Source organism: Nyctibius grandis, chromosome 2 (assembly GCF_013368605.1).
Source record: "Nyctibius grandis isolate bNycGra1 chromosome 2, bNycGra1.pri, whole genome shotgun sequence".
NCBI classification, from domain to species: domain Eukaryota; kingdom Metazoa; phylum Chordata; class Aves; order Nyctibiiformes; family Nyctibiidae; genus Nyctibius; species Nyctibius grandis.
The window spans coordinates 102,522,525-102,545,495 of record NC_090659.1 but is presented as its reverse complement, the minus strand read 5'-3'; the positions used below and the strand labels follow the sequence as shown (position 1 = coordinate 102,545,495).

Below are 22,971 nucleotides of genomic sequence, written 5' to 3'. Positions count from 1 at the left end.
GCGCCGGAGCGCAGAGCCCACGCTCCGGAAGCAGGTCGCCATCTCCCGCTGCCCAGCCGGGACGCGGGGGTGCCTCACCGGGGCAATGTCCCCCCCACGCATCCCGGTGCCGCCTCGCGAGCGCAGGCGGGTTTTAAAGGAAGAAGAGGGAAACACTGACGTCCGGGGTGACACGGGAAGGGGAAAAAGACATGCTGTTTCCGCCCGGTTTCGAACCGGGGACCTTTCGCGTGTTAGGCGAACGTGATAACCACTACACTACGGAAACTCCTGTCGCTACGCATTTGTTCTGCGGTCCGTCTTGGGGCCGGCCACAGCGAGCACGACGGCGGGGACCCGCATGGCACCCCCGCGACCGATGGCAGCTAGGGGGAAGCTCCGCTCGGTGGAGGGCGAGGCCCTGGGGCTGCAAGCGGGTGTCGCGCAGCTCCCACCGGCCAAAAGGCGGCGCGGACCGGATCCAGCCGCCGCGAAACCGGCCCCGGAGGGGAGAAAAAATACCCTGGCGCCGCAAAATGTCGCTTTACGTCCCTGGGTGGGCTCGAACCACCAACCTTTCGGTTAACAGCCGAACGCGCTAACCGATTGCGCCACAGAGACGCGCTGGAACTCAACCCTGCGGAGCCGCTGCTGATGCGCGCTGCGGGAGGGGGCGGCCCGGGCGGGAAGGCCGCGGCTGCGCGTCCCCGCGGGGAGCGGCGGGCCCGGCGCGGCCCACGCACCCGGGGCTGCCGCTGTCACCCGTGGTGCCGGACGGCTGCGCTCGGGGGAGGGTTTGGCTTTGTCTTCCTGTGCTTCTCCAGCAGCGCTTTGGGTCGGTGCTGGGCTGGGTTTTCTAATCACCAGCTCTGGTGCCCGTTCGCTTTTTGAATCTGAAGAATATTCCTCCCTTTCCCCCCCCACGTTGTTTCTGTGGCCTTTCCCGTAGGAGCCAGGGAGAGGGAAACAGCAGACAAGCACAAAAAAAAAAATAGGGTTTAAAGTTATGTCTATCGGCAGGACGGCTGCGGGTGGGAGCCTGGCGCCACGGACGAGGAAGACGACAATGAGCATCAGCCTCTTACCTCTTACTTAATACACGGCCAAAGCGTCCAACGTCTTTTCTTCCTGTAATTTCAATATTAAAAGGGCGAGTTGTGACCAGAGACTTGAGGAACAGAAGGCAAAATTCATCCCACACCGTTTAAAGACCTGTGGTAATGATTCGCAAGAGTTAATGGAAAGTGGAAACACGGACAGAAATGAGTCAGGGCGAAAGAAACATCTCAGAGGGGAGCGGAAGGGAAACTGCGGCCCGGCAGCTGCGCTTCAGCTCTCAAAAAATTATAAAATGAATTATTAAACAGTCAATTTGCAGCCACCTAAAAGGTAATAAGGTGATAATGACAGATAACGTGAGTCATGAAAACCAAACCGTGCTAAAGGAGCGTAATTTGCCTTCCGGAATCCCACGTTCCAGAGACTGAGGGGAAAAGCTGGCGCAGGGAAGACATACCCTTGGTGGGTGAAGATCAGGTCAGGGAATACTTAAGCAACCTGCACCCCAACAACCCAGGAGCTCCTTGGGCCCTGATGGGATGTACCCACAAGTGCTGAGGGAGCTGGCAGATGTCATTGCAAGACCGCTCTCGATCGTCTTTTATCATGGCAACTGGAAGAAGTGCCCAAGGACTGGAGGAAAGCTCACATCACCCCCACCTTCAAGAAGGGCAAGAAAGAAGACCTAGGGATTACAGGCTGGTCAGCCTCACCTCAATCCCTGGGAAGGTGGTGGAGCAGCTGATGCTGGAATCCCTTCTCCAGGCACATCAAGGGCAAAGAAATCATCAGGAGTAGTCAACATGGCTTCACCAAGGGGAAGTCATGCTTGACCAACTCAGTAAACTTCCATAATGAAGTGATTGGTCTGGTAGATGAGGGGAGAGGAGTAGATATTGTCTACCTGTGTTGCCGCTTGTCTGCAGCAAGCTCCGTTCGGTTGCTGGCTGGCCTGAGGCTATCCGCACCCCAGGGCCATTTGTTGCATCCTCACATTGGTGTCAGTGCTCAATGGCCCTGGGGTGCGGATAGCCTCAGGCCAGCCAGCAACCGAACGGAGCTTGCTGCAGACAAGCGGCAACATACCTGGCCTTCAGTGAAGCTTTTGACACTGTCTCCCATAAGATCCTCACAGAGAAGCTGTTTATGTGTGGGCTGGATGAGCAGACAGGTGGATTGAAAACTGGCTGAATGGCCAGGACCAGAGGGTGGTGATCGGTCGCATGAAGTCTAGTTTGAGGCTAGTAACTAGTGGTCTAGCCCAGGGATCAATACTGGGTCCAGTCCTGTTCAACATCTTCATTAATGATCTGGATGATGAGGCAGAGTGCACCCTCAGCAAGTTTGCAGACAACACCGAACTCAGAGGAGTAGCTCATATGCCAGAGGGTTGTGCTGCCATCCAGAGGAACCTTGATGGGCTGGAGAAATGGGCTGACAGGAACCTCACAAAGTTCAACAAGGAGAAATGCAAAGTCCTGCACCTGGGGAGGAACAGCCCCATGCACCAATATGCTGGGAGCCACCTAGCTGGAAAGAGCTTGGCTGAAAAGGACCTGGGGGTCCTGATGGAAACCACGTTGAACATGAGCCAGCAATGTGCCCTTGCAGCAAAGGCAGCGAATGGTATCCTGGGCTGCATTAAGAAAAGTGTTGCCAGCAGGTTAAGGGAGGTGATCATTCCCCTCTGCTCAGCACTGGTGGGGCCACACCTGGAGTGCTGGTCCAGTTCTGGGGTCCTCAGCACAAGAGAGACATGGACATACTAGAAAGAGTCCAATGAAGGGCCACAAAGATGATGAAGGGACTGGAGCGTCTCTTCTATGAGGAAAGGCTGAGAGAGATAGGACTGTTCGGCCTGGAGAAGAGAAGGCTCAGGGGGGATCTCATCAATGTGTATAAATACCCGGAGGGAGAGTGCGAAGAGGTTGGAACCAGGTTCTCTTCAGTGGTGCCCAGTGACAGGACCAGAGACAATGGGCACGAACTGAAACACAGGAGGTTTGCTGTGAACATCAGGAAACACTTTTTTACTGGGAAGGTGACTGAGCACTGGCACAGGCTGCCCAGGGAAGTTGTGGAGTCTCTATCCTTGGATAAGTTCAAAAGCCATCTAGACATGGTCCTAAGCAACCGGCTCTAGGGGACCCTGCTTGAGCAGGGGGGTTGGACCAGATGACCTCCAGAGGTCCCTTTCAACCTCAACCCCTCTGTGATTCTGTGAATTTCCTCCTATGACAGGGTGGCTCATTGCCGAGGCTGTCTGGAGGTCACCACGGTGACACCACATGGTATCACAGTGGCTGCTGAGAAGCTGCTTCTTGGGAAGAGAGAGGAAATCCCCTCTGCCTCTCATTGGGCACTGCTCAAACCCTACTAATCAATAGTTTCCTGGGAAATCAGGGGGGCTTTTCTCAACAGGCCTCAGAAGGTGCTGTCCTGGGCCCCACTCAATTCTCCGGTCTCCCAATGGCGGGGAAAATATGAATTCTGCAAATGTGCCCAGGTTGGAGGTGGGTTTCCAGCATCCCAGTGGAGGGAGTCGGATTCAAACTGGTCTCGCTGCATTGCAGCAACGCTCCACGCTCAGACAGCTGAAATTTAATACAGATAAGCCCAAACAACTGCTCTGGGGAAGGCGAACCCCAGCACACAAACTCAGTTACATGGGGCTCGCCGGAGAGGCGGGAGCGCTGCAGAAGTGGACGCGAGGGTGAAGCGGAGCCGCAGGGATGTCAGCGACATGGCGCTCGTACGAAACAGCAAATGTTATTCAGGAGAGCGGTGGATGAGACACGGGGGGTGAGGAGGGGGCTGCGCCAGAGGCCCAGAGGGGCTCTGTCTTCAAGTGCTGTGTTTTGAGCTGGATACGGACAAATGGAGTACGGAGGCAGCAATGAAAAGGAAGAAGTCTGGGAAATGTGGGAAAGGAGGGGTTTTCAAGGCGGCGCTCTGCCTGCTCCCATGGTGTCATCCTCTTGGCTGTGCAAAATGAAGGCACCATTTAAAAAACTGCAGCGTTGCCCTTTTCTTCATGTTGTACTTCACATTTCCAGCTCTGTTCACGCTCTCCTTTGGGGTTTTGTCAGGCTTCAGAAAGGACGTGATGCTGAAGCAGACTGACGTGACAGCAGGTGGTCACACACGCATATGTGTATGTACCATATATTTGGTGGTTCTGTGGCACTTTAAGTTTGCAAAGCACAGTGCTGATATTAACCAGACAGTCCAAGAGGCTTGTGTCCAGTTGCATTTATGATAAAGCATGATAAAGCATGACAGCTATTACATTTATGTATAGCAACTTCACAGAAGCAGCTTTTATTTTATTAGGAGACACGCTTTCATGGGAGTCTGTGCAGCTGAGCACTGAGCAGAGTGCACGAGAAGAAAGGAGAGATGAACATCCCAAAAGATATTTATAGATCTGTGTTCCCAGTCCTTTCCTCTTCCATATGAAAGCAATTGTACGAAGGGATTATTTTGACTGGCTGTTCAAGATTTCCAGAGGAGGAGATTAATGTGTGGGAAGCCTCACAGCACAACTGGAAAAGCTCGCTGGCTTTGCACATTTTCATGAGCTTCAAGGCTCACCGTGTCAAGGTTACCTTGCTCGGGCAGGAAGATGTGGATGTCAAACAGCAATGCAGCAAGCGGAAGGGCTGTGGTCTGACAGCAGCTGCTGAAGCGTAGAATTACCTGTGCCTGGAGAACACCTACCACAACTGGGGGTTACAGCGGACGCAGGCACCGTTCCCCAAGTTGTCCATCCCTCCCCTCTACATTTTTTTTGCCTACTTGAGAAAATCCCCTATTTCAAGTGGCCAAGTGGGATATGATGGAGGTGTCTTGCACCGATCTTTCCCCCAGGTGGACAGGGTTTTCCGGTGGTGCCAACTTTGCCTGACCTGTGTGTATCCCACAAAAGAAGGGGAGGCAAGAACTGACCAGATGTTTAGGTCTCAGGGAAAGGGAACAATTTAATCTGTAGATACGGCAGAAGCTGTTTGCAGAGTCATTTTACCCCAACCTCAGCCCTCCCTTGCCAAGGCAATTCTCCATATTGCAAAAAAATTGCCAAAGTCTCCTTCCACCCTGCAGCTATTCCAGTGCCAAGGGTATCAAAAAGATAATATTCTCCCCCGCAGGGGGTTTCTGGTCTGTCCGACTATATTTACAACAGTGTTGCTCTGCTGCAGTAAAGAGACGGGACTTCTTCTTCCATGTCTCTCATACTCTCTTAATTTCCTCTGCTTTTCCTTAAGCAGAGCTCTCAGAGTGTTGTTGCACTTTAAAAAAAACCCCAAAACCCTGCAGTTCTTATTTTAAGGCAGCCATACCAAACAGATTCTTGCTGGCAAAGCTTTCTTCTCCCTGCACAACCAGAAATCAGCTTTGCAAGCCCTGGAGTTGATTTCATGGTGGTTTTTTTTTTTGCAGGGAGGAGAGTGAAGCCCTGTTTTCCTCCACGCATATATGAGGGATGACTCTGGAGCAAGCCTCATAATGGGCTGGGTTTCCAGTGAAGTGCCGGTGGTGCCGGCAGGTCCTGCGGTGCTGAGCAGTGCCAGGGGACAGGCAGGAATCAGAAGGGACAGAGCAGAAAAGCAAAGTGGGGATGAGGGTGCGGTGAGAGATGCTGAGCATCAGGAAAGCAAAGGGGTGGAAAACAAAGAGTGGGACAAGGAGAAAGCGAAGGCATTGGCAGCACAGCCCTCGCAACCTGACCTGCAACATAGGGGTATATATATATTTTTTTTGGCATTATGGCAACTTCAGACCTTAGCAACCTGATTCCTACCCCCTTTAATATGAGACTCCTGCCAAACTGAAGCCACCTTTGGGAAGTCTTTGAAAGCAGGGAAGCATGTACATTTTCATGGCACATTGGAGGAGATCTCAGAGCAGGCTCATCTGCTTTTACTGCCCCTTGTAAAAGCAAGCCTCAAGCTGCCTGGTAGGTTTACACCTGTGTAAAACAGGCAGAAGAAAGTGAATGATCAGTGCCTGCTGTGGGAGGATGGCTGGGAGTCATCCTGCTGTGGATACCCTGAGGACCTGTGCTGTCTCCTTCGCCCTCTCCCATCAGCAGCTCCTCCCTGCCTGCCCGTGTCTATGCACAGGCCCTTTCTTCATGGTCACGGCACTGGTCTCCGCTTGGACAATATTCATCTTTTGACTTAATTCTGTAACCACTTTTAGGTGATGGGTTTTCCTTTTCAGGAGGTTAGTGGAAGCTTAGCATTAAATACCATCCTTAAATACCAGCTATGATCCTGTGCTCAGTAGACCGCAAAACATAAACTTTGATGCTCAAGTAAGAAGAGGCCATTTTGTTGGGAAAAAGAGAACTTCAGTCCTAATAAAAGCTCAACCTAGATACTATTTATGGCCTTGCTGCTCACACGGTTGTGTCTTCATGGACTATAGGGAAAGTATCCTGGAAAGACAGCTGCCTTCTATTACATTAACAGAAGGTCACAACTCACAATGTTAATCACCTACCTCTCAGCCAGCATGTTTCTATATATTTGCTTGTACCCAAAGTACCTGAGAGTTTTCCATATCTAATAGTACAGATGACAACAATTTGCATGATAGAGAGACTGGATAAAAACACCATTGTAGGTAAATATGTCCCCATTAACCAAGATGGATTTCACATGCTGGGAAGTCCTACCAGGCTGTGTCCTATCCAGAGAGAGGTAACCAGTTATCCGGCCATGGTTTGGCTGCTGGGTGGCACTCAGACCTTCTGGATAGCATCTTCTGTACAGACAGAGAGACAGACAGATGAGGCAAAAGTTGTTCATGGCTCAGTCTAGTGAAAATGTTATTATCGTTAAATCCCTGCTAAAGGTAAAGATTTTTCATAAGGCTTTTCCCTATCAGAATATGGGCAAAAGGGAACAGAGCAGTTACAGTTAGCAAGTGATGTGCACTTTGCATGAGGATGCTCTCCAGTGATCTGACAGAAGCTGTGGGACTTTCTGCAGCCATCCAACACCGCAGCCTTTGCTTCCGTGCCATCTCCATCATGGGGTTGAAGCCGAGGTGTGAACATGGCGCAGCAATTATGTTCAACCATATTGGGCTTTGACTAGTAAAATTGGGGTACAACTGTGAAGTCTGAGCCTGTAAAATGCTGAATGCTGGCAGCTGTCACTGTCTTCCAGGGAGTTATTTGTAGGGGGAAGGATGCAAGATCCATCCCTGGTAATGAGAGATATATTTCTGTGCCCACCTGTGACGCTCACAGCATTTGTGTACTGCCCGTTCAAATACGCCAGATGGATCAGGAGCTTTTGCTTGCAACCTGGAGACCTGGGGGTCTCCTCACTGGTGAGGCTAATGGAGATGTGACCAAGGAGGGCACACATCTGAGAGCAGCAGTGTTAATGAGACTCACCAACATTATTTCTCCTCCCAGCTACTTGTGGGGTGGTCAGGCACATGCAGACAATGACGTGATAGCCTGGCTGGTCTCTTCCAGCCTTTCTGCTGTTCCACACAGCTAGCCAAGTGCTCAGACATACTTTAGATATCAAGGTTGCTATTTTGCTCCTGTGCAGGAAAGGCAATAGATCTCCTTCCACGTTATATATCCTCTTAGATCACAGACATATAATGTCTTGTTTCTCTGGCCTTCATCTATATATGATGAGTGAGTGAGCTTGCGGCTGTGTGGCTCTGTCAGGCACCCGAGCGCAGGGTGCTGCTACTCTCCTGTGAAGCCATAGGAAGTGTTTTACGATTCAAGATAAGAAAGACCTTCACTTCCTCCTTCTGTGCTTGCAGGGCTGAGCTGCTGCCGAGGCTGTACTGTCCACTCTGACAGCCCGCTCGCAAAATGGACCAGGAAACCCTGGGAAGCGTCGTCCTGCTCGCCATCGTCACCTTGATAAGTGTTGTCCAGAATGGTAAGACAAAAATAAGCATTTATCTAAGGGCTAAAAGGGAGCTGAGAAAAGTTAGGGATGATGTATGCTGATCTGATCTTTGGATAGATAATCTCTGGTTATAAGTGTGTGTATGTGCTTGACTTTGGCTTTAGAAATTATCTTCTAAGCATATAATTTTGCATGCCATTGTTGCAGTATCTTGGCAGTCGCATGGTCCTACTCTGCGATATTCTAGAGTGTGTTTGTCATACATATGTCAGCTAATGAAAGGACTAATATGCTGGGTTACCCTGTGACAACATGCATTTCAGTTTGATGACTGAGACCTCCTTTCCTGGCTAAAGTTCCTAATGTGGGCAGCCAGGGCTGCTCTCCAGCTGGAGCCCTGCTGCCATGGGCAGGGGTCAGGGCACTGGGGGGCTGCGATGGGTCAGACCTTTGCACGGAGCTGGGTGAAGGGGGCAAAACTGCACCAACTCACCAGAGGACTCTGTTTGGGTTACTTGTGGGCAGGCAGCTCTCCTGCTTTCCTGCATCTCCAGGTCCTACTGTCCAACTAATCTCAATTAACTGTGGTCCCAAGGACACTGCGCATTTCCTGCAATGGAGGAGTTTCCTTTTTTAGCTCTTATTCAGACCTCTATAGTCCCTATTATTCTTCAAGATTTTTAAAATAAAACTATCTTCTGTCTTGTGCAAATCTGATATTAACTTTATCATCGTCTTTTACAAATACTTCACCATTTTAGCAAGAAATTCTGCCCAGAATACAGAGAAGAGAGTGAGTTTTGCCACAGCTGCACTCAGCCCAGGTTCAAGAAGAGTCAGCAGTGGGATGGGGGGCTGATGCAAATGCTAGAAATCTCCTGTGAAGGCTTCTTGGTATGAATGGGAGATTCCAACTAAGTGCAAACCCCACGTTCGGTCCTAAGAAATGGGCTATTCTTGGGCTGCTGCAGAGAGGGGAAGTGGTGGGAACCTCAGTGTAAGCCTGGCTGCCAGAGAACAAAAAAAAAAAAAGAGATGCAAACTGGTTTGATTTCAACATAGGAACTAAATGCCACATTGTTTAACCCAATGCTGTTTTCTGGTAAATACGCAGTGTGTGACATCACCAGAATACGGCACGTTGAGATCAGAGCACATTAAAAAAATGTGTCAAATATACATTTCTTGCTGTTTAACTAAATGACTTCATATACAGGGTTTTTTCCTCTCACTCTGAAACTTCCAGCCTGACACGTGTTTTCATCTCATGGAAACCTGTCTGTGATATTATTGACCCAACTGCTGCAAACGGGCAGCGCAACACTTGGCAGAGGACTTAGTGTGCCAAGCACTAGTGGCACACAGCCCTAACCCATGATTTCAGACCTTGCATCATCCGATTTCCTCCTGTCAGACTTTCTGTCTAGAAAGACCAGACTAATATGCAGTCCTGCAATGAATGCAATAATTAAGGCAATAGAAATTCTTGTCAAAGGATATTAGTAGTACTGAACTCTTGCTATGGCTCTGGTTCAGCAAAGCACTTGGGCATCTGCTTGACTGTCTTTTAGGTACATGAAGTCGGTACCATGTAAATGGTTTATAAGCTTTTCTGCATCTGGTGCAGAATTAGAAAACAGTTCAGGTGAATGCTGTTATTCCTGAAGCTGAAGGTGGGCTGTGGTGCTGCCCCAGTCTGACATCCAGTTACTGTCACCTTGTTCATGTTGGGAATCTCCATATCCCACAGAATGTGGCCGGATGCTGCTGAGTCACACATGTAGCTTTTGTTCTTGCATCAGAGAGATGTTGCAATTCAGCATCTTTCAGTACAAATCAGGGTCATTGCTGAGCAGATTGGGATGGAGGAAGCAAAGTGAAGTAAACGGAAAGAAGGGGCAACCTGCACGTGTGTCAGCACTCGCTAGGTTAGAGCATCAGCATGCTGTTTCTGTTGGCGCAAACTTGTGAAACAACCAGGCTTGGACTGAACTCTTGCACATTAACTTGTCCGGAGTGGGACTGCAGTGGTTCGGGCTCAGGGCAGCCTACACAGCCCTGGAGCCTCAGGGCATCATCTCCTAGTGCAGCTGGGCTGAATTAAACCCCTCAGCTCCAGCTCTCCTCTGCTCACTCATCTCACGCTGGCTTGTGAAACCACCCTCTTGCCTTGAAACTCAAAGTAAAGAGCAGGAAATATAACCATGGTGTTGCAAGCTGCTTCACACTGTAGTCTCCCATTTCCCCCAACGCCAGGTTAACAGGAGCCCAATGCTGCTGAGATGAGAGCGCAGACCTGCAACAAGGGCCACCCCTGGATGTGATTTGTCAGCTCTGCTCTGGTCCTTTGCAGAACTTCAGCCCAGCTAAGCCTCAGGCAGCCAGGACCCACCTCTTGGGCTACCTTCTGGGAAGATTTTGGGAGCCTGCAGGGCACGTGAAGTTGACAGGGCTAAGGAGCCACAGAACTGGTGAGCCACTTACAGGGCGAAAAGCTCACTTGAAGCACGAGTCTCTACCTCTCTGTATGACAGTGAGATACTGGGTTCCCCTCTGATTCACTGCCTTCACCTTCAGGGTCCACGTGGTCCTGTGGAAATACAGACGCTGTGGTGCGTTGGAGGTAATCGACCCAGGAATTTTTGCTAGCTAAGAGGTAGACACCTCATGTGAGGTGGTTGTCTAAGCTGTTTCTTGAGTCAATGGAGAAGGATCAGCAATTCAGGGGGGTGGTTTCTCTCACGCCGGTAGCTCTCTGAGGGATGGAATGACCACTTGAGGTGCCTTTCTTCTGTTTCCCTCTGTCACCCACTGTTTACAGAAGGAAAATATCCATCTTCCCAACACTCCTCAATATCTCTGAAGTGAGGTGAAACAAAGCCTGCTCCTCATCAATGGTGCAGGTGTACAAAATAACCCTACCTCTGTCCTTTGCCCTAGTGTCCAGTCCTTTGACCAAGGATCCATATGCAATGTCAGAGATGGCAAGAGCTTCCAGGGCAGATGCCTGGATTTCCACAGCCAGATCCTTGCCAGGAGACCCAGCCCACCCAGGCCTGCCCAGCCCTGATCCCAGAGGCTGTGCACCAGCTGGCACTTCCAAGCTCTTGTCCTTGGTGACCACTGTCATGTTGGACGTGTCTGTGTTCAGCCTGATGGCTCTTGGCATTGCAGAGCCTCTCTGCAGCGGTATGCTGGCATTTGGGAAGTGGCAGCACCTGAGGCAGTGGGGAGGGAGATATATATATAGCTTACTCTTGGCTTTCTCTGAAGCTGTGGTACCTTCTAGTGATTTCACATACATGCTAAAAAGAAGGGAGAAGGTATGCTACATATCCCAGTGAGCCCATGCAGTCCCAGACCTGCAGGAAGTGTTTTTCCATGACTGCAGCTTTGCACTGGATAAAGAAATGCCATTCAACCTAGTCCTCTTCAACTAGGTCTTCTTAGACCCTGTAGGCAGGTTAATAAATGCATGCCAAGGGCTGGGGTGGTGGGTGGGTGGATGGAGGTGCTGAGAGCCCTCGGTGTCTGTGCCACTGGTCGGTGCCTGCTCTGGTTCCTTCAGGGCCAGGTCCTCCAGGAGCCACCAGTGCACTGCGCTGGTGGCAGTGGGAGGGTCTGCAGCCTGGCTCTGAGTGAGGATGCTGGCTTAAAGCACTGCATTTTTTTTCTGGAGAAAGGCTGTATGTACCCCGGGAATCACTGGACATTGGAAGGCAAAAAACTCAGTAGCTTTTAGTGAAGGCAGTGGAAGTACGAAAGACCTACTTACAGCATCAGTGAGGGGAAAAAAGAGGTAACTCTTCAGATTCCAGGGGTGAAGTCCTGCAGCTTATCAACTTATACATCTATTATTACAGTAATATCTTTCCTGATGGGTTATCTTTTATATATATATATCTTTGGCTAATATTCTAAACCACAGAGTGATTTGGGTACACTGAGGTGGGACGCATGGTAATACAAAGCTTGCATCTTGTGGCCTGTCAGGGCTCTGTCTGGTGTATTTAGACACATGACTGATGGTCTCTGGTTTAGTGTCATCAGATAAAAGGTGTTTGTCAAGCACATGATACACTGTCTTGAGGTGCTGCATTTTTGCAGCAGCTAACACCTTGACACAACACCATTGGTTAAAAGGAGGATACACACAATATGGACACACAGAGATCAGCCATCAGGACCAGGTTTTCAATGGGCCTTTCTGGAAAATGAACCAGCCCTGCAGAATGTCCCTGGTTTGTCAAATGGGTATCAGTAAAAGAGAAGAGACTCCCTTGTCTCCCTGCTCTATTAGAGAGTGAAAATTGGGTTTGGCAGATCTGACTGGAAAGCTTTTTTCCCACTGGGGTCACAAAGGACCAAGTCTGGGCTGTACTTCTGCAGCAGACAGAGGTGCAAGCTGCCAGAAGTGCAGTGCGGGGATGAAGCAGGGCTCAGAGGTGGGAGCCTGCTTCCAGTCACGTACAAACACATGGGGATGTCTGAGGTCACATCACGCTGTGCCCTTGCACAGAGGGTTTGGTTATACCTTGGTGACAGAGTGAGCACCCTGGCCACATCCTGCACCTCCATGCACCCACGTCCTCTCCTGCTGTCCAACCTGGATGCTCATGAGAACAGAGCTGAGGACGCAAAGCCCAGCTTCTGCAGTATCTCCAGATTACATCTCAGATTGAATACTTTGTGGTTTTTTAACAGCTTTTTTTGCTAGCAAAGTGGAGCATGAAAGCAGACACTGCAATGGCAAGGGGTTCCAGCGGCCAGGATCCTCCGCCTTCGACCGCGTCTACATTGCCAAGTGAGTAGGCAAGCCCTGAGGAGCTGGTAGGGGCAGAGTGGGTTTGTCTCTCTCTTCATTAGGGTTTAATCCAAACCCTTTTGGGATCCAGAGGTGGGCCTCAGATGCCCTCGGATGAAGGCTTTTTCCGCAATCCCTGGCTGTGTGCATTGTGGCAGTGTTCAGACCTGTGGTTCTCCAGTATGTTTGCTGGTGAACCCAGCTCCCTTCTGGACACTGTGTGCTGTATTTGTATTGGACTTGCAGCCCTTATGAGTACTATGTCCCTTCATTTGGGAACCAGTTCACCCAGCAGTAGCTAATGCTGTAAGAGTGATCGATAGAAGCACAGTCAGTGTCCCAAGGGCCCTGTGGCTCAAAAGGAAAGAGCTGGCAGAGACATGCTGACTCGCTGACTTGCAGGTCACTGGCAGAGCTCGTACAAACCCCTTGGTCCCCGGCAGCTCCCTCGGCACGTGGCTCTCTTCTCAGCCACATCCGTACCTCTTGTCTTTGACATCCCTTCAGAGAGAGCAGAGGGGAAAATCAGTTCCAAGCCAGAAGAGAAAAGAACATTAAATATTTTTTATTACCCATGAAGTACTGACGATGTGCTTGAAACTGGATGGGACGTCCAAGTGCTGCCCTTCACACGTGTGCAACCTCTGCCACGGGCAGAGTGCTTCCCCCTCGGAAAGCATTCCTGGCCAAAGGAGGCAGCTGGAAATCATTCCTGTTCCCCTGCAAAGATACATGTTAGCTCCATGATATGCTCCTGTTTGTGGTGCAATTCTCCTTTTGTTGGTTTCATGCAGCTTTCAATTCCTATAACTTGATTAATATGACCTAATTACAAGGATTTTCCAAACCAATAAAGCACACAGCATCTATTATACACGTGCCATGATCAAACAGGTTAGAGGAGGAAAGAAGCTTTCACAGGTGCCAGGCACGCTCACGGGGTGGTTTGTTTTCCTCCTCAGGTGGGACAAAGGCATCCATTACCCGAGTGAGGAAACAGGTAAACAGACCTGTGGGTGAGGCAGCTGCCGTGTTCGGGCATGGACACGCCAGCCAGCCCCGGCAGCTGCCTGCCACAGGCAAGTCGGGGGCCTCCCACTGCTCTGGGGTAAAAGCCCACCTGCAGCAGAGTTAGCACAGCCCAAATTCACACCCAATTATCCTTTGCTGGTGAAACATGTTGATTTTGTTTCTATCTCCCCATGTTCTGATTTCTCTCTGATAAATTCCTTTCTAGCCAGAACTGCGGACACGCGTACCCTACGTTTCTGGCGGTGCTTTGGTGCGCTGGCCTTCTCTGCAGACCAGGTAACTGTCATGCACCCAGGTCCTTGAGCAAAAACAATCCCACGAATAGGTTTACCCTTTCCTGAGGAAGGAATAACCCAGACTTTTTCCCAACAAGTTCCTTATATGTACTAGGGGGATCTTATCTCCTTTCCACAGTGTGCAGGGTTTTTTATTGGGCAGGGCCAGGTTGGCTGGCAGATCCTCTAGAGTTAACTAGCCAAGTGGCTTCTGCTAAATGTGTATCCCAGTGCTTGAATGTCCCAGCACCCATTGCTCTCTGTGTAGTTTTTAAGTCTATTGTATCATTCAATTTTCCCAGAGGCTGGTGCATGATAGGGGTGGTGATACACCCAATCAATGCCATGCTCCTTAGCCCAGGTGTTTATGAGGTTGTTTTGGAAATGAGTCCTGTTGTCTGATTCAGTTCTTTCAGGGGTGCCGTGTTGCCATAAAACTTGCTTTTCAAGGCCCAAGATAGTGCTCCAGTCAGTAGCATGGGTCACAGGGTATGTTTCCAACCATCCAGTAGTCACTTCCACCATTGTAAGCACATGGTGCTTGACATGGAGGGTTCATGGTAGTGTGATATAATCAATCTGCCAGACTTCCCCATATTGGTATTTCAGCCACCATCCTCTATACCAAAAAGGCTTTAGCTGCTTAGCTTGTTTGATTATGGTGCACATTTAATAGTCATGGATAACCTGTGCAATGGCATCAATAGTCAAGTTCACCCCTTGATCACGAGCGCATTTGTATGTTGCATCCCTTCCTAGATGTCCTGATGTGTCATGGGTCCATTGAGCTGTAAATAGCTCGCCCTTATGTTCCCAGTCCTGATGCACCTGAGCCACTTCAATTCTAGCAGCCTGGTCCACCTGCTCTCTGTTTCGATGTTCTTCAGTGGCACGGACTCTTGGGTATGTGCATCTACGTGACATACTTTTACAACCAGAGCAGCAATATCTTGCCATAATTCAGCAGCCCAAATGGGTTTACCTCTGCGCTACCAGTAGGTCTGCTTCCATTGCTGTAGCCACCCCCACAGAGCATTTGACACCACTCATGAGTCAGTATAAAGTACTGGCCATTTTTCTTGTTCAGCGATATCTAAAGCCAGCTGGATGGCTTTCACCTTTACAAACTGACTCGATTCACCTTGTTCTTCAGCAGTTTCAGTGACTTGTTGTGTAGGACTCCACACAACAGCTTTCCACCTTCGATGTTTTCCCACAATACAGCAGGATCCATCTGTAAACAGGGCATATTGTTTTTCTTTTCCTGGTAATTTATTATACAGAGAGGTCTTTTCGGCACGAGTCACCTCCTCTGGTGACCCTTCAAAGTGTGTCGGGGTTTCCCATTTAAGCCTGTTGCACTATCAACGTGACGCACTTACTTACTCTATGTAGCATCAGCTGCATGATGCGTAGAGGGGCCCCTCCCTTTGAACGTCCAGCCGAGCACAGGCAATTGAGGTGCCAAAAGGAGCTGTGCTTCAGTACCAACTACTTCTGAAGTGGCTCAAATTCCTTCATGTGCTGCTAATATCTCTTTTTCAGTTGAAGTGTAATGGGCTTCAGATCTCCTGTATCCCCGGCTCCAAAACCCTAGGGGTTGACCTCGAGCCTCTCCAGGCTTGTGTTTCTTTTTTGTTAGTTGGTGGAGACATACCTGTTATTCTGTTGATCACATCCATTGGGATATGACGATTCATAATAGAATGCTTTTGCCACTCATTCCTAGTTAGGGGAAGTTCTCTAGATACCTGCCCATATTCTCCCACATGCCATGCCACCCATGACCATACTTTCTCAGAGCCTGGATCATATTCCTAAATTGCTTGTTAACCTTAGACAAAACTGAAGCAATATTCCTAATAGATACCAATAGAAGTATTTTAACTACCCAAGGATGTGCAAGATACTGAGAAATTATTGTGATGAGGGAGAAAACATCACAGAAGAAGGTAGCAAAGGTGCTGTTCTGTATGTCCTCCCCAAAAACCCTCTCAGAGGAAGAAGTTATTTATCTCCATGAGATGGTACCCGAAGTACCCGAAGTACAGTAATGGATTCAGTACAGAGCCCAAATACCAGATTAAGCTCAAGGTCAATGTTTTAATAAAAAACCTCCCAGGCAAAACATCACTAATCACTACAGCGCACAGCAAACTGCAAACGCCGACACCAATCTTTAACATATACAGCAAAAAAAAGAGCATGGTGCAGATCAGATAAGCTAATACCAAGAACAGATGAGTCGATATCATGACCCGCAACTGTTAACAGATATAAATCCCTTCTACTACGCTTTGGTCAATCTGTTATTATCTCAAACCCCTCGAGTCTCTGTTCGGGCACCAAAAAGGACTGTTGTGGTTTAACCCCAGCCATCAGCTAAGCACCACACAGCCACTCACTCCCTCTCCCGCAGCGGGATGGGGGAAGAGAATTGGAAGGGTAAAAGAAAACTCATGGGTTGAGATAAGAACAGTTTAATAATTGAAATAAAATGTAATAATAATAATAGTAATAATAATAATAGTAAAAAATTGTAATGAAAAGGAAAATAACAGAGAGAAATAAAACCCGAGAAAGACAAGTGATGCAAACGAAAACAGTTGCTCACCACCAACCGACCGATGCCCAGCCAGTCCCTGAGCAGCGGCCCCCTGCCAACCTCCCTCTAGTTTTATTGCTGAGTGTGACATCATGTGGTGTGGAATATCCCTTTGGTCAGTTGGGGTCAGCTGTCCCAGCTGTGTCCCCTCCCAGCTCCTTGTGCACCCCCAGCCCACTCGCTGGTGGGGTGGTGTGAGAAGCAGCAAAGGCCTTGACTTGTGTAAGCACTGCTCAGCCATAACAAAAACATCCCTGTGTTATCAGTACTGTTTTTAGCACAAATCCAGAACATAGCCCATACCAGCTACTATGAAGAAAAATCAACTCTACTCCAGCCAAAACCAGCATAGTAACACACAGGTTTTTTCCCTCTTCAACCTTGCACCACTTTCAGCAAGGGATGGCGAGCGCTTTGGAGGTTACACTTCCAGGGACAAAATTCTCCCTCAGCATGGGGACCAGTCTCACCTGGCTGTCCTGCAGCTACCCATGCTGTTTAATTAGCAGCACACTCCCTGGCACAGTTTATGCCAACAGACGTGTTCCCAGACACCACTCAGGACAGTCCAGGCCAGGGACATTTCCCATAAAGGTGTTACAGATGAGATCCCTCTGTTTTGGGTGGAGGGTTTAGTATTTGGATGCTGGATGCCACATTATTCACCCTCAGGACTGGAAATGGGTTCATTTGATTAAATTGCCAGAGCTGCCAGCCCTTCCCAGTGCTGATGGCAGCCCAGGAGTATTTACCTGCATTTCTAAATATGATCCCCTTCAATGCAATTTGAGTTGTCCTAAAGTTGAGTAATTTCCTGGGGTCCATGGCAATTCTTTCTGCAAAAGAGGAGTTTCTTGACCAGAAGAGGGGTTTTTGCCTGCAGGTGTGGGGAAAGCTAGAATTAGGGAGAAAAGAGGAAAAGCCCCCTTTTACGTGCTCAGAAATGAGTATTGGACCATAGTATAGTCCTCCACCTGCTCCTAGAGAAGTGCGTCTGCTGGCTGCCTTTCATTTCTGGTGAAAACAGTGTCTGAGCTGGCACCCTCCTTCCTGAGCCCAGCATAACCCACACCAGGTTTGTGCAGCTGCGGACAGGATAACACCCACAAAGTGTTCAGAAAAGCTGGTGGGAGGGCAAGGCAAGTGCTCTTTTTCCCACACAAAGGTCTGTGTCCTGCTTCCTGTGCTCACCCCATAGCCCAAGGCTGTAGGTTCCCATTTCCCAGTCCAACCCAGGCAGCAGATGGGGACAGTATGTACAGTGAGACCTAATGCCTTGTTTTACGTTTTATCCAGCTCCTGCTGCCTTTGCCGGCCTGATGTACTTGTTTGTTAGGCAGAAGTACTTTGTGGGCTACCTCGGGGAAAGGACTCAGAGGTAAGGACTTGCAGAGCCTCTTTGCAAAACCTGGGATGCGGCGGCAGCTTGGCTGGATGCTGCCACTTCCACAGGCACAGCCGCTGGCTCATGGTGCTGCCTGCGATGGCTGCTTGCACAGGATAGTGCAGGAAAACCCCCCTCTTCTGGGAGCACAGGAGGAGCTGGGGGAGATGTGGGAGGTACAGCAGCACTGGAGTCAGGGGAGCTGCAGGAATGGAGCGGCTGCTTCAGCAGCTGCTGCTCGCAGCCTCTGCAAACCCGTGTGTTTGCGCCGCTATTTGCACAAGATCATTCTTTTATATTAATAAAGCTCATTACACACATGTGGAACGAGGTTGTCCTGCAGCCTGTGATGGGCTGAGAAGACATACAAGTCCCTCTGAATAGCTGCTTTTGTAAGTAGCAGCCTACGCTGAGCACAGAAGGCCAAAACTAGACCCAAATGGATCCTGAAAAAGGCATTTAAGAGCTCGCAGCTGTCTTGCAATGCAAGACAGAGCAGAAATTTGCCCCCTCCATCTCAGTCCCCAAGGTCTTTCAGCTGGTCCAATGGCAGAGTGAGAAGTCTGAGGACTTCTCACGTGAGGTGATACACGTTAACAAATTGCTTCCCCCCTTTCTATCTCCTCAGCACTCCCGGTTACTTGTTTGGAAAGCGCATCATTTTGTTCCTGTTCCTCATGTCCGTGGCTGGAATACTCAACTACTATCTCGTCTTCTTTTTCGGAAGTGACTTTGAAATGTACATAAAAGCGATAACCAGCATGATCTCTCCGTTGCTGCTCATCCCCTAGCTCCCTGCAGTGCTGCGGGGGTCAGCATGCTTAATATATCGATACTCAGAAGCAGCCATAATTCAAATGTTTAAGAAATGAACCCGTAACCCTTTTAGAATGCCGTAAATCTCATGCTCGATGGGCTTTGCAGTTTGATTTAACGTTGCTTTTTGCTTCAGGAAAAAGATTTATTGTGAGCACTCAGCACACCCAAGGAATGGTAACAACTTCCAGTTAATTCTTTAGAGTTTTCTCCCTAAACTGCCGCTTGCAAGCTGATTGTGTGACTGGAAGGGACACTGTATGCTTGCTTCATCACTGCATTGTACTTAGCTCTTGTCCCAAAACCCAGGAGCCTCTCAGCGTCGTTCCTGACTGATGGTTCCTGCAGTTATCCTCACACACAAGCACAGCCTTTCGTCAGCATCCTGCACGCCCCTGCCCACGCAGAGGCATGGACCAGCCCCTTTCCCTCCCACTTGTTGATGACTGAGCTCCTACTGCTGCAGGAGGGTGGCAAATTGGCCCGTCTGGTCTTCCTTGATAAATATTCATGTGCGTAATGCTCCCAACACTGATCTCATTTACACTTCAGCCTTTTTGTTCTCCCAGAGCTGTGGAAAGGAGTCTTGTGTAAATGAGGAACTGGTGTATTGATGGTGGGGTTGGTTTTGTCTTGCTTGGCTTTGTTTAATAAAGCAGTTTAAAAGGATGAAATCTGTTTGCCCCCAACTCCTTCGCCTGGTGCGTGATCCCAATGCTCCACGGCTCATCAGCCAGCTGGTGAGTGGAGCAAGGGGAGCCGCACCAGGCTCTTTGTGCAAGCTGCTAATCGCCCTGGGCACGGCCTGGCAAGGATGCGCATTTAACAACTCCCTCTCTATTAGCAAGTTCAGTTTTCTGCCTCCTCACTAACAGTGTGCCCCTACAAGTCCATACTGAGGAGCAGTTTGATTAGAGAAGCGGACCGAGGTAGGCAAACAGCCCGGTGCAATCTTTTTAAACATTGCTACCCTGTAAGTGCTTAAGCTCTTAAGCCTGTCTGATTACTGCATGCGGGATGGATAAAGCTGTATTTTATGACTCCTTTAGGAGGGCCAGAGACTCCTCGCTACATGAGAAGAGGGTTTGTAGAGCTGCTCTCAAAGGCAGGCACAGAAAGCTGCCTGCCTTTGCACCACACCAAGGCTGGCAGGTTTTGTTGCTGCCTGATGGGGCAGAGGTGTTTGTGCAAGGCAGCTCCCCTCTGCACCTGACCATCTGCGCTGCCAAAATAACACACACCCTTCTTTTTTTTATCTTCTGCAGGAATTTTAGATGTGAAAGATTAGTAACAAATATATTTATTGCATGGTGATTAGCTAATAGATGTTCTCACTGCTTAGAACAGGTAATTCAGAAAACATAAACTGATCTCCTAACCTATTGCTGCTGAGACACCTTATTCCCAGGCACAGCACTTACGTTCCTTCCCTCCCCTCTTTGTCAAAGGACTGTAACACACTCCAAACCCTGCTTCATACCATGCTTCTCTGCCACCTTCTCCTTCCATAGCTCGTCAGCAGCCGCCTATCCTTGGTGGTGACCCACCACCCCTCTGCCCCATGGGGTCAGCCCACCAAGGGATGGCGGCACCTCAGGAGGAGAGGGATAACCCCTGTGGCCTGGGGTTACAGAGCTCTTCTGCATTGCTGGTATCAACAAAGGCTCACACTGCCACCACTGTTACCCAGTTCAGAGGAGGAGATGCATCAGCACCACTGTCCCTGATCTCCAGTCAGTCCAGTCTCCCTGAGGTCTGAGACTTGTTTATGGAGATCATCTCTTGTGGGAGGTGGCTGTCCCAACCCTATGTGTTCACATTGCAGGTGTCCCCAGCTGGATGAGTCTCCCCTGGTGCCTTTTGTCCTCTATAGCAAGAAGCAGCTCACTTGACCTCCTTCTGATGTCTCCTGCTAGCATGAGAAGAGGTGCTCCACCAGGCAGCTATAAAGGGCAGAGGATTCAAATGTCTGTTTTGGGTCAGATAATCTATCCCAGTACTCTCAGGCCTCTCTGTTGACTCGATGGTTGGTTTCTACACAGCTGTATTTAGGTAAGATCAGGTCATCTTCCAAAGGAACTGAGGCCCATCTTTTGCTGTAATCATTTATTTTGCAAGAATATCTCCTACTTACTTCTTCAAAGCCTTTCTGATAACAAAAGAGATGAAAATGTAGGCAAAAATCTGTTTTCCTTCTATCTATAAATGGAAATGGTGATAGTATCAGACAAACAGGTGGTACATAAATCGATCACTATGCAAATTTTCTGTGAACGTCACACTGTGTTTTCCATGTTACAGGCAAGCCTTGTGGTCACATTTGCCTTCCCATTCTTTCTACAACAGGAAGGCAATGTCAGTGCTGTTTGGGCTTTCCCCACTGTATTAGACAGCTCCAGTTTTTGTTTTTGGCAGTAAAACCACCCTGATCTGGGCGGTACAGTTGCCAGCACTTTGCACACCAGCTACTCAGAAAGCCACACACATAGGCTCATCCCAGGGGGGTTCGACTAGATGACATTTAAAGGTCCCTTCCAACCCAAACCCTACTATGATTCTATGATTCTATACATCCACATGCAAAAATTCATATTCTACTGTAAAAGATGTACGGGCACATACTGGGGTCACATGCACATACATGAACTCACTAGGACCTACTGAGCTTCATTGGACACTGGGACACGACTGATGGCAGAAGTGGCAGTCCCTTCTGACAGCTCCCATTCAAGGCTGGCTTGCAAGCTCCCATGGCTAGCACCCATGCTTGGTGCAGTGGCCGGGACAGTATACGAACAACCATCGCTTTCCCATCCTGCTGCTTGCGCTGACGCTGCTAATCATCCTGTTCGCCGTGCTGCCAGGCTGTGGGCTCTGCTCCACCAGTGGTGCCCTGGCTCCTCGTGATGGTGTGCCACCACCATGCCTGTGGCTGTTCGTGCATTGAAATCCCAGGTACACAAATAAACATGTGGTCTGTGTGTGTATGTGCATAGACACAGTGTGTTTACTTACTATATCTGTGTGTGTATATATATAGAGAGAAAGAGAGTAGGTGCTGAGTCACGTAAATGCTAGAGGCTTTTCAGGGAAGGCAGGGAAACTGGTTGCTGAGGCACCAGCCCTCTTGCAGCTTGCAGGCTGTGTACATCAGAGACTGCGGAGACTCCTGGAAGCCGGGCTATCGCAGGATGCTCTTGATCTGCTGACAAAGGCCTGGAGTACATAGGATATTCCTGCCACAGTCATCGCATCCGCTTCCGTACAGCACTACAACCCTCTAGTGGAACCTCGGCCCCATCGGCACACCAGTGCTTCGGGCCACCAGATGAGCCGTTCCTTTGAGGTTTGAAGCCTGACAGTGATGCAACAGCATCCACATTTCTGAACAGATGCGTTGTTGCTATTGAATGCTATTTTTTATTATTCTGGCATGTAGGAGCCCCGATGCTGAAGCAGTACCCCTATCCTACCCATCACAAAGCCAGCAGTCCTTCTTAGCACAGGGTCTGAGCAAGCAGGTAACATCCAAGTGGGATAAGACATCTGTGTGCACAGATTTCCCACACGGGTTTCCTGCAGTATTTCCCAGATTCCCAGTTTCTCAGAACTTGCAAAATCGGCCGGTTCGGTGTCAGCTTGGTCTGAGTCACATCTGTGCCAAGTCAGGTTTCCAAATGAGTCTCTGAGGATTGGGAGAGCAGTTCTGCCAGCATGGACCAAAGACTGGCCCTGGGCACCTTCTTCATTTCTCACCTGTTCTGACATTACTTTCTTCTAGCAGAGCACCTGGTTTTAACATTCACAGAAACCTTTCAAATGCCCTGTTGGGTGGGATGCTGCAAAGCACTGAGCATTGCCCCAGGAAGTCAGTGGTGTGCCTTTTGCAGACTGCAGCGGGAGAAGGATTAGGCTATGCAGGGAATATTTGGAAATAGTCTGCACTCAGTGAATGAAAAGGCAGTAGAGAATGAAAATAGTGGTAAAGCCATTCCCTGAGTGGTTTTAAACTGGTCTCATGTCCCAGCTGGAGTGAGCAGGGTGAGTGTTCCCATGGAAAAGCTCCTTGGTGAGCTGCAGAGCCTGGCAGAGCCCTTGCAGAGGACACACTGACACCTGGGAGGGGG

The 22,971-nt window shown here is 49.4% G+C and overlaps 1 protein-coding gene and 2 non-coding genes across 3 annotated transcripts; 1 reads left to right on the top strand and 2 right to left on the bottom strand.

Moving 5' to 3' along the window:
• Positions 1–195: 195 nt before the first annotated feature.
• Positions 196–268, bottom strand: TRNAV-AAC (transfer RNA valine (anticodon AAC)). The gene has a single exon. It is a non-coding gene; the product is annotated as a tRNA-Val (tRNA).
• A 258-nt stretch (positions 269–526) lies between these two features.
• On the bottom strand, positions 527–600 carry TRNAN-GUU (transfer RNA asparagine (anticodon GUU)). Its single transcript has one exon. It is a non-coding gene; the product is annotated as a tRNA-Asn (tRNA).
• A 7,288-nt stretch (positions 601–7,888) lies between these two features.
• ALOX5AP (arachidonate 5-lipoxygenase activating protein) lies at positions 7,889–19,263 on the top strand. The gene is made up of 5 exons (XM_068395450.1): positions 7,889–7,958; positions 12,633–12,732; positions 13,970–14,040; positions 17,941–18,022; positions 18,657–19,263. Exons 1-5 carry the CDS (start codon positions 7,889–7,891, stop codon positions 18,817–18,819), a joined length of 486 nt encoding a protein of 161 aa, XP_068251551.1. The 3' UTR covers positions 18,820–19,263.
• Positions 19,264–22,971: the final 3,708 nt, after the last annotated feature.